At 35.1% G+C, this 11594-nt stretch overlaps 1 protein-coding gene across 1 annotated transcript; it reads left to right on the top strand.

The window, feature by feature from the left end:
* The first annotated feature begins 226 nt into the window (after positions 1 to 226).
* Positions 227 to 11191, top strand: LOC108208987 (cullin-4). Its single transcript, XM_017379652.2, has 17 exons — positions 227 to 631; positions 1904 to 2019; positions 2098 to 2444; positions 3482 to 3662; positions 3842 to 3964; positions 4065 to 4352; positions 4722 to 4847; positions 4949 to 5050; positions 5137 to 5190; positions 7765 to 7871; positions 7976 to 8036; positions 8128 to 8259; positions 8365 to 8502; positions 8599 to 8679; positions 8931 to 9011; positions 10505 to 10585; positions 10867 to 11191. The coding sequence occupies exons 1-17, from the start codon at positions 301 to 303 to the stop codon at positions 10978 to 10980; spliced, it is 2463 nt and encodes an 820-aa protein (XP_017235141.1). The 5' UTR covers positions 227 to 300; the 3' UTR covers positions 10981 to 11191.
* Positions 11192 to 11594: the final 403 nt, after the last annotated feature.

Below are 11594 nucleotides of genomic sequence, written 5' to 3'. Positions count from 1 at the left end.
ATAAAAGTCTAAACTTCAAACTTTTTTCAGGATTTTTAAAAAAAATATATAATATAAATATACTTTATGGGTGTCTTGAAATGCAGGTCGAAAAGTAACATACATCTATTTTATCCATTTAATAACAAAAACGAGATCTCGCTAGTTATAATTTACAGTAATTAAGTCCTGGTTTCCTAATTTTTCATCGATATTTTCGATATTTTAATTTGTTTACGAACACAATAGATACAACGAATGAGGTCGGGTGGTGATTAGGATATAAAAGGCAAAGCTATACATACACAGTCGTATATCTATATGTCTAACCCACACAGCAGCAGCAGCTCCTCCACCAACTCTAACAAACGCTCCTCTTCTTCTTCGTCTTCCAATCTCGCCGCCGGCGAAGCGCCGTATTTTTCTCCGATGAAGAAAGCTAAGTCTCAGGCCGTCGCTTGTTCGCTCGATTCCAACAAGAACGGCCACGTTCGATTCGATGACAACGACGCTATGATCGACGATCCTAATCCTAATGATCCTTCTCCGTCGGTTATTAGAGCTTCGGCCGGGGGGATTACGTCTAATTTGGCGAGGAAGAAGGCGACGCCGCCTCAGCCGGCGAAGAAGTTTGTTATTAAGCTTAATAAAGGTGTTTGTTCTGTGGCTTTGCGATTTATTTTTGTGGTTTTGTGGTTTTTAGGGTTGAGATTTGTGGTTTTTGGTGATTTAATTGTTGATTTGTGGTTTTGTTCGTTTTAGTGTTTGATTGTTTGTTTCTAGGGTTTGGGGAAATGAAATGAAGTGTAATTGAAGTCGTAACTGGATGCCTAATACTTGTATTGGATATTAGGATGTACTGATATTGATAGTTAGGGTTTAATTTTGAAATGCGTAAATGAGTGGGAGTGAGAAGGGGGGGGGGGGGGGGGGTACTATATACTATTTTAGTTTTATAAAGGGAATGTTCTCGTGTATTTCGAGATGTAATTCCGGTGAGTCTACGCAGCAATGAGTGTAGTTTTCAGCCAGAAATGAAATGTTTTAAAAGTAATTGTGTTTCAGTGTGAAGCTGTTACCTGGGGAAACCCTAGTGAATTAGTATTGCTTTTTTTACTGGATTTAATCAAGTGGTCTCACGTATTAATGCTACTACCTGGAAGTCAGTTTATTGGAGATAAGATGTGCACAATGTGTCGCTTTTGATGATTTGAAGAATTTTTTTATTAATTTTGTTCATTTAGTTTGTTTATTTTTCTTGCCCAATTGCAGTTTCCCCCGGGTGACTAATTTAAGTAACTGAACTAAGCGCAGATGTGGGTAGTGGGGGTTATTACTAAAGAACCGAAAGTGAAGATGTTTATTAAATATAACATTGTAGTTAGTTGGAGAAACACTAGCAATTAGTAAATAACAGGGTTAGTAATTTTGTTTGTAGTTAGTTGGAGAAACACTAGCAATTAGTAAATAACAGGGTTAGTAATTTTGTTTACGGAAAAATTAATGAGAATAGTTTCCGCTAAAGAAATAGAAATTGCTTTTGTCATATTTTGAAATCGTGTTGTCTGTTAGCAAGCCAGTGTGGTTCAAAATTTCACCCCTTCAGCTTATATAGGTACCAAAATCCATAATAGTGTAGGATACGTCTGACATTGTAGTAAAAATATTTTTCCTTTTTATGTATGGCTTTCTGGTTTAAGAAATTGATGTGAAGGCATCAATGGTGGTGAGTTATGACTTGACTGTGGTTATCACCCAAGTGTTATTTTTATGACAGACAGAAAAAAAAATTGAAACTGAGTTAAACCTTTTACTTGGCTACTGCATGTACGCATACAACTAAAAAGGGAAATGACTTTTCCGTCTTTCATATACTATCTGAAATTGTTGGTTTCACGTTTCTCTTGATTGTGTTTTTTTGAAGCTAAACCGACGATACCTACAAACTTTGAGGAGACTACATGGGAAACATTGAAGTCCGCAATTACCGCCATTTTCTTAAAGCAACCAGATCCATGTGATTTGGAGAAGCTCTATCAGGTTCAATCTAATTAAACGTATAAATTGTTTTCTAATATTAGATTTTTATTGTGAATTAACTGGCTATTTGGTTTTCAGGCTGTCAATGACCTTTGCCTGCACAAAATGGGGGGAAGCGTTTATCAGCGAATTGAAAAAGAATGTGAGACACACATCTCTGCTGCTTTACAATCATTAGTTGGACAGAGTGAAGATCTTGTGGTTTTCTTATCACTTGTTGAAAAGTGCTGGCAAGATTTCTGTGATCAGATGTTGATGATCCGAGGCATAGCATTGTATCTTGATCGCACTTATGTGAAGCAGACTCCAAATGTGCGTTCATTGTGGGACATGGGTTTGCAGCTGTTTCGCAAACATCTTGCCCTAGCTTCAGAAGTTGAACATAAAACTGTATTTGGTCTTCTTAAAATGATCGAAAGCGAGAGGTAAAGTTCCTCAACTTTCAGTGCACAGATATTATGTTATTATTCATTGTCTCAGCCACCCTTTGTTTAGAATTAAAAGAAAAAGGAAAGATGCATGCATTGTTAATCAAACGCGCTAGTTTTAAAAACTAGCTTATTTATGGAGTGTAATAGAGATGACTAGTGAAACTATTCATTTAAGCAGCCTCAACTAGTTTTAAAGTCCGCAACTTTTAGTGCACAGATAATATGCTATTATTCATTTTTTCACCCACCCTTCCTTTAAAAATAAAGAAAAAGGAAAGATGTATGCACTTTTAATCAAACGCGCTAGTTTTAAAAACTAGCTTATTTATGGAGTGTAAAAGAGATGAGTAGTGAAACTATTCATTGATGATCTGTTTTAAGCAGCATTTAAGTTGGCGATTTTGGTGAAATTCCTAAAAGTAGAAGTACTTTAACAGATTAAATGTTTTTGTGTTTACTATCAAATATCATATAAGAGGTTTTTGTGATGCCATTACGAATTGGACATAACTGCACTATGATTTTTGTATGGTGCACATCTGTGTGGTGGTATATACTCCTTACTCAAGCTCATGCAGTGCTATTGCCGACAATCTTAGTATTTGGATGTTGCCATTGGATTTCAACTGCTGTATAGAAATCTGAATTAGCTACCCTCTTTTGATGCACATTCATTTAACTTGGTGTAGAGCTTAAAAAAAGTAAATAATTTCCACTCCTTGGGCGTTTTTTTTTTAATAATTGAGAACACGCATGTACCCACCTTGTTTTTGACAAGGTTCGAACTCTTAACTTCCGGAAAATGGAGCGAGGGAGATACCATTTGTGGATTTTTTATTTTTTTTTTAACAAATCAGTCCATGTTTATTCAAGTTATCGCTGCGAGGTAAACAAAGTTATCAAGTATAAGAGAAAGCTCTGATTTAAAATTGAAAAATTGGCTGAACATCCGCTTTGAAAAGGACACCTAGATTGGCCTTCTTATCTCTTCTATATTATAATATTAATTTTTCCAACTTGTGGTGTTTCAGACGAGGTGAAGCAGTTGATAGGACTCTCCTTAATCATCTTTTAAAGATGTTCACTGCATTAGGAATTTATTCAGAAAGCTTTGAGAAACCATTCCTTGAAGGCACTTCCGAGTTCTATGCTGCTGAAGGAGCAAAATACATGCAGCAGGCTGATGTTCCTGACTACCTGAAACATGTGGAGGTGTGTATCTATATTGATGCCACCTCTTTTTAGTGGTTGTCTGACACTCTGGTTTATTGTTCTCTTTTATGTGCAATTAATATGTGAAAAGTAGCTGAAGCTTTTGGAACATGCATCCCTAGGTCTACATCAAGTAAGTTTTGACTGTATACTAATTTTAAGAATGTCCGTTGTTGTAGATAAGGTTGCATGAGGAACATGACAGATGTGTACTTTACTTGGATATTGGTACAAGAAAGCCCCTTGTAGCAACCGCAGAACGACAACTTCTTGAGCGCCATATTTCTGCAATTCTTGATAAGGTGCGGATTTGTTAATTATTTCGACTTGTTGCTATTTTTATTTTCTGATTTTGGAAAGTTGCACACAATGTGTTTTATCCGGTTTCTCTGATGGCTCCAGGGTTTCACTATGCTGATGGACGGCAGTCGCATTGAGGACCTTCAAAGAATGTACGTTCTTTTCTGCAGAGTTGATGCCCTTGAATCACTTAGGCATGCACTTAACTCATATATCAGAAAGACTGGACAAGGAATTGTTATGGATGAAGAGAAGGACAAAGATATGGTATCTTGCCTTTTAGAATTTAAGGCATCTCTTGATACAATATTGGAAGATAGCTTTTCTAAGAATGAAGCTTTTTGCAACACAGTCAAGGATGCATTTGAGCATCTCATTAATCTTCGCCAGGTATTATGTCTCCCTTTTAACATTTTATCCGATATTGTACAAGTATTTTGACTTTACAGGTAATTCATATCTCTTTTTACTTGATGTTTATATACTACATATGCATACAGGCATCAGGCCCTAACATCGGTCATAGTACCTCCCTTGTGGATATGAATAACATGATCATCTATGAATCTATGGTTTCATGTTTGCTTACATTTTACAAAGTACAAGTTGATTATAGTTTGTTACCGAGTCCAATTTATTATCAAGTCCAAGTTGGTTTATATATAGATTAAGCACTTGTCACTACTTCTATATTGATCAAGCTTAAATTTTCTAATCGTTGACCCCCAAAAGTAATAAAGCTTTTTTGCTTTACACCAGAACCGTCCTGCTGAATTGATTGCTAAGTTCTTGGACGAGAAACTCCGTGCCGGAAATAAAGGTACATCAGAGGAAGAATTGGAAGGAATGCTCGATAAAGTATTGGTTCTGTTCAGATTCATACAGGTAGGACGTATTCAAAAGACTAGTGATATTAATTCTGATACTACGTGGGCCTAGATTTCACATACATGCATTGATTCCTCTAATTTGTTTTTGTGGTTTAGGGTAAAGATGTATTTGAAGCTTTTTATAAGAAGGACCTAGCTAAAAGGCTTCTATTAGGAAAGAGTGCTTCCATTGATGCAGAAAAATCAATGATATCTAAGGTAAAGAATGTGTTCATTTGGGAGTGGTCTTTCTTGAAAGAAATCTTAATCATGGTTTTGACTTGAGAGGTTTATTACTATTACAGCTGAAGACAGAGTGTGGCAGTCAGTTTACGAACAAACTTGAAGGGATGTTCAAGGCATGTATCTTAATCTCTAACCATTCTTTTCAGTTCTTAGTGATCTTTTTAGTATAAGTTGATTAGGATTTGCTTGACTAGCATACTTTCAAGGGGCAAATTAGTTTTTAACATGAGCATATACTTCAGAAGTAGGAAGTTAAAAGTGGTTGATGCTTGCCGCAACGTACACATGCTCACAACATTGTGCTGTAAAATGGTCTTATATGTACTCATGTTTATGACCTGTTAAATTTTCAAGGAAATCCTTTATATAGTATTCATATGTTACTACCCCTCTTATTTAGTGCATTTTCTGCCCTTAATTATTCTATTACAAAATGCACGTACGCAAATGCTAAGAGATGGACATATTTGTCCTTGAAATATGGTAAGTTCACCTTATATTGTAAATAATAAGATATTAAGAGGTTCATAAAGTACTGCACTATATATATCCTTGAAATTGTTTAGCCAGTGCTAATTTTTGAATATGTGGCATGTATACCCAACTCGATCTTTGATGGCAGCTTTGTTATGTACTTAAAAATAGAAAATTGAATTACACAAGTACATAACATATGTGACAGCTTCTCTGAATCTTTTACCAATGGCAATGATATTATTCTGTGTTCTGTAAAGTAGTTGATTACCTTAGAGAAAACTAGCCCTGAGGGTGACCTTAGGGATTTTACCTGAGGTAATATCACTTTGTAGTATAGATTCTGAATGGCATACTTCTAAGTATAAAGTGTATTCTCAGATTTTACAAAAATAATTGTATGGAAAGTCTTTTAACCTCATGATACTTACCTGCGGGTGAGTGTGATATGTAGGGTCTAGATATATTTTAGCCCACTTGTTTTGGGGCCATTAGGGTTTTATTCTATGAGTTTATGTTGTCTTGCCATCTTAGAAAAGGTTAAAAGAGTTGGTTTAAGAGGAAAAATGAGGGGTTTATTGACCAAGGAGGATAGGTTAACTCCTAAATGTCATTGTATATCTGGAATGAAATAAAATTTAATGATTACAACTATATCTATTATGATCCTGAACTAGTCCTATACTGATACTCAAAATTGAACGGTAAACCTTGCCCCCTACTCAATACCCTAATCCTAGAATAGTCTTAATGGTAACATAATTCAACTTAGAAGTACTTACAGTTTTGTCTTCGCATGGTATGAATGTATGATTGATGACCTTAAATTGTTCTTTTTAACTGAATCTCAAGGAGAGTTCAAATTTTCAATCAATTAACTTTAGTTTCTAAAATCAGCTAATGGGGATCAAGCAATGATTTTTTTAAGATCCAGGATTAAGTGTGGGAAAGAGTGCAAGTTCACATGACGCGGTTATATTTTTTAGTGATGCCCTTCTATAATTATGTTAATGCCCCTTCGGGACAGAATCTCTTCTGGGGTTTTCCGAAGGTGTAATCTATGGCAAAGAAAACGCAATAGAAGAAGTAATTACCCTTTGTAGATAATAATTAATTAATGTTACTTGTTTCTTTGTTTGTCATCAATGAGGGGGGTGTTTATATTATAATAATGTTTGCGACCTTAATGGGTGATTTATATGCACTTACTGTGAAGTATAACATAGTTCTCTTTTTATATGAGAATATATAATTAATATAAATATAAGAGCATCTCCAATGAGGTTGGCTATAATGGTTGGCTAGATTGGACCTGTAGGACATTATGTAAAATTTGCTGAACATGCAAGACATTTTGCTTCGATGGTATTGTCTATATTGGTTGGCTATAATTTATAGTATGTTATTAATATTTTAGATTGTTCTGAATAGAATATACTCCCTCCGTCCCACCAGGTAGTTTACGTTCACTGTTTGCACGCATTTTGAGGCTCTTATAAAGGATAGGTCAATAATATTTTTTAAAATTATTTTTTTTCTGAATAAAAATTTAGATATCAAACTTTTTTTCAATATTTTTAAAAAATATATATATATAATGTAAGTATACTTTATAGGAGCCTTAAAATGCGTGCCAAAAAGTAACGTAAAGAACCTGATGGGACGGAGGGAGTATGTATCACTTTAATATGGTAATAAGTGATGTATAATCTTCCTACAGATTTCTTACAGGCCTGTAGTGGATCGACAAATATAGTCATCCATAGGAAGTTGACTATCATTATAGACAAGGGGTGGGTATGGTTGGAGTGTGGTTTTTTGAAGAGATTGGCTATATTTTTATTTTTGATATGCCCAACTAAGTTTTTATCCAAGGGCTCTTCATGGTTGGAGATGCTCTAACATGGTTAATAACAATAGTGAGAGAATCGGGATGGAGCAAAAAAGTATATATATGTATATATTACAATCTTTGCTGCATGTTACAAAGGGGCCTCGGCCTTTATATATAGGAACTTGGAACTATGGTGTATTGATGGTTAATTGTGCTTTATTTAACAGTAATACATCCTTATATATAAGAGGTAAGAAGCTATTTCAAAAAAGAAAAAGAAAAAGGGAAGTAAGAAGCTCAAATTAGGAACAAGATGCTTAAATTGGGAGGTAAGAAGAATAGTGTAGTATGTTTACTGATTTCTATGAAAATTCCACAGGACATTGAACTGTCAAAGGAGATAAATGAATCTTTTAAGCAGTCATCTCAAGCTAGGACAAAGCTCCCATCTGGAATTGAGATGAGTGTTCATGTTCTAACAACTGGGTAGGTTCATCGTTTGTGACATTATTTTGCTCATTCATTTCTGATTATTGGAAAAGTAGCTTGTGGAAGTAATTCTATATTTCATGATGTTTGCCTGCTGGCAGGTACTGGCCAACATACCCTCCTATGGATGTTCGGCTTCCACATGAACTCAACGTCTACCAGGTTTGGCTTAATAGCGAAGTTTTATAAAGCTTTACCATCTGGGTTCCTGATTCATGCTTACATGACATATTTCTTTTTCTTATTGTCACAGGACATTTTCAAGGAATTCTACTTGAGCAAGTATAGTGGAAGGCGATTAATGTGGCAAAACTCACTGGGTCACTGTGTCTTAAAAGCAGAGTTTCCCAAAGGTAGAAAGGAACTGGCAGTTTCTCTATTTCAGGTTTGTCTTTGTTTGCTTTGAGATTATTTCCGTTAACGCGAATATTGCTCTACCATGTGCTTAATTAAATATCCTGACACTTGGGATATCCTGATTGTGTGTCAGACTGTTGTTTTGATGTTATTTAATGACGCCGAAAAGCTTAGCTTTCAAGATATCAAGGATGCAACTAGCATTGAGGATAAGGAACTTAGAAGAACTCTACAATCTCTTGCTTGTGGAAAAGTTAGAGTTCTCCAAAAGGTACATAGCATAATGGAACGTCTTTCTATTTCATGACAACAAATTAAAGTTATCGTCTTATTGTTTTCCTCCAATGGTGTATCATTGTCTTTGCAGCTTCCAAAAGGGAGAGAAGTGGATGATAATGATTCATTTTCATTCAACGATCAGTTTGCTGCTCCTCTCTATAGGATAAAGGTTAGGATGGATGTCTAATCTTTAGCATAACAAATATGACTAGGTGATGGAAGTAGATCCATTACTGAACACAATTTATCATATCTGTGTCTCGATCTAACGAACGCATGCAAGAATTACCTGTATATTATAGGCTATTTCTGCTGTTCAAACCACTTTAAGAGACCTCAATCTCAATGAGTGGACTATAATATTCTGTTAAGCTACTTGCGGTGAAGTTTCACATCTTTGTGTTTTTCTTTTGGGTACAGGTAAATGCAATCCAGATGAAGGAAACAGTAGAAGAGAACACAAGCACCACTGAAAGAGTGTTTCAGGACCGCCAATATCAGGTCAACTTTCTTCATTTGCCCTCAGCAATTTTATTTAGGGATGGCAACGGGCCGGGTTCCGTAAGATTCAAATCTGATCCATTATGTTTTGGTTCGGTTCGGTTCGGGTTCGGGTCTAGATACTGAAAATGAATATCCAAATCTGATTGGTCGGGTTTTTTCGGATTTCGGTTCGGATTCGGGTTTAATTCAGATCTTTAATAGCAATTAATTAGAAATGAATAAATCTATATTATTGTATTTTTAATGTTAAGAATACAAAAGTAGTAGCTAACACAGGGTTGATGGAGTCCACGGTGCGACTCACTCTTGACGTTCGTGTGTTTAACTAATAAAAACATTACTCTGTATATGTATGTAGTTCAATATTAATGTCAAATATATTAATTTTAAGAGTTAATTGCTATTGGCACCCCTTTGGTTTCAGCTTATTGCACATTGCATCTAATAGTTTTGGAAAATACACTTTGCAGCCCCAGACTTTTAACCGCGCTACATTTAACACCCTTTCCGTTAATTTCTGCCGTTACCGTTAACTTTTGCACTGGCATTTTGGGAAATGTTATTATATTTAATTAAAATCAGACCTTTATTTAAATATTCTGACCATTTAAACGATATTTTTCAGAAAAACTTAAAAAACGAAAGTTGTAGAGAATAAAAAGATCTTCTTAGAACTATAAGGTTCAAAATTTTCGTAATTCTTTTTATAATTATTTTTAAAAAATTCAAAAATTAGCAATCTTGTAAAAATGAACAATCGTTTTTAAATAATTACGAAAATTTTGAACGTTATAGTTCTAAGAAGATCTTTTTATTTTCTACAACTTTTGTTCTTTAAGTTTTTCTGAAAAATATCATTTAGATGGTCAGAAAATTTAAATAAAGGTTTGATTTTAATTAAATTTAATAAAATTTCCCAAAATGCCCCTGCAAAAGTTAACGGTAACGGCATAAATTAACGGAAAGGGTGTTAAATGTAGCGTGGTTAAAAGTCTGGGGTTGCAAAGTGTATTTTCCAAAACTATTAGGTGCAATAAGCTGAAACCAAAGGAGTGCCAATTGCAATTAACTCTACTTTTAATTAACAATAATTATCCAACTTGCTTGTTATAACCATTAGATTTAGTTATTTGATATATATAAGTCATTTATTATTGTTATAAAACTATGTAAGATATCAATTTATTTAATAATTCATGATATTTATGTATATGCTTTCGGATTTTTTTCGAGTTTCGGATTTGGGTCGGGTTTGGGACGATTTTCCGGTTTCGGGTTGGGTAGCGGGTCGGTATACTTAAGATCCAAACTCTTTCGGGTCTGCAAAAAAACCAAAGTGGGATCCAAAAAACTGGATTCGGGAAAATCGAAATCGGGTATCTATCGGGTCGGATAAAATTGTCATCCTTAATTTTATTCCAAACAGTGGTATATATGTGCAGAACTTGTACTCCGATGACTGCTTGATTGCTAATAAGAACACTTCGCAGGTTGATGCTGCTATCGTTCGGATAATGAAGACAAGGAAGGTGTTAAGTCATACTTTGCTGATAACTGAACTCTTTCAGCAGGTAAATAATTTGTCTCTTTTCTTTTTTTCTACTCCAGAAGAGTGGCAGGTTGAGTTTTGTATGGACTTCAGAGGACATCTTGCAAAAGAATAATATGAACCAAAATAGCTACATCTGACACCTGCATGCGATATTATCAACAACCTAAATAACTCGCGCACCCCCTACACACATGAACGCATCTGTTATAATCCTTTTGATATTTTGTGAAGTCCAGTTTTAAGCATTTAATAAAGATTGAGATTTATGTCTTGTAATACTTTTTTTAATGTTTGTGACAGCTTAAATTTCCGATAAAACCATCTGATTTGAAGAAAAGGATTGAGAGCCTCATTGACAGAGAGTACCTGGAGCGGGACAAAAGCAATCCTCAAATATACAATTACCTGGCATGAGCCGTGAATGCCTATCTCTTTGAAAAGATCCTCCAAAGTCGGACCTGTACAGGAATTTTCACTTTTACATGTACTTTAGTTTTCTCAACACTGTTGTACTCTGTATCCATAAAGGCATTTTTTTGGTTATATTTTATTTTGAGATCAGTTTTTAACTTCGATTAAGTATACATGAGATGGTACATCTTTACAAGAATTGATCTTTTCCGGAGTGTGCTATGTTGTCGGATGGCTCATTTAGGATGTTGGTGCAATTTTTATGCTGAATCTGTCCATGCATCCTACTCTAGCTATGTTCTTAATGTCGGTAAGGAAAGCTAAGAAAGCTGACATATTTTACTGCCCGTCTTTGGGAGGTGAAGGCCCAAAATATCACAATTTGGAATTTTTGCAAAAGTAGTACGAAAGAAACCCAAAATACCTCATTGTGCACCGCCGATTACCATCGGTCATAAGGGCTTGACAAGTTGCTCGTTTGCATCAGGTGCTGTTCTGCTTTGCTGAAATGATTGTGGTCAATGTGCATGCAAAAAGTATGGAATTTCAAAGATTTCTGGTATCATGGCTGTTTTGCATTGTTGCAGTGATGTGTCAGACCAGTTCAGCCTATGGGG

The sequence above is a fragment of the Daucus carota genome, chromosome 2 (assembly GCF_001625215.2).
Source record: "Daucus carota subsp. sativus chromosome 2, DH1 v3.0, whole genome shotgun sequence".
NCBI classification, from domain to species: domain Eukaryota; kingdom Viridiplantae; phylum Streptophyta; class Magnoliopsida; order Apiales; family Apiaceae; genus Daucus; species Daucus carota.
Note: the sequence above shows the minus strand (reverse complement) of the source record. Positions and strands in the feature narration are given on the sequence as shown.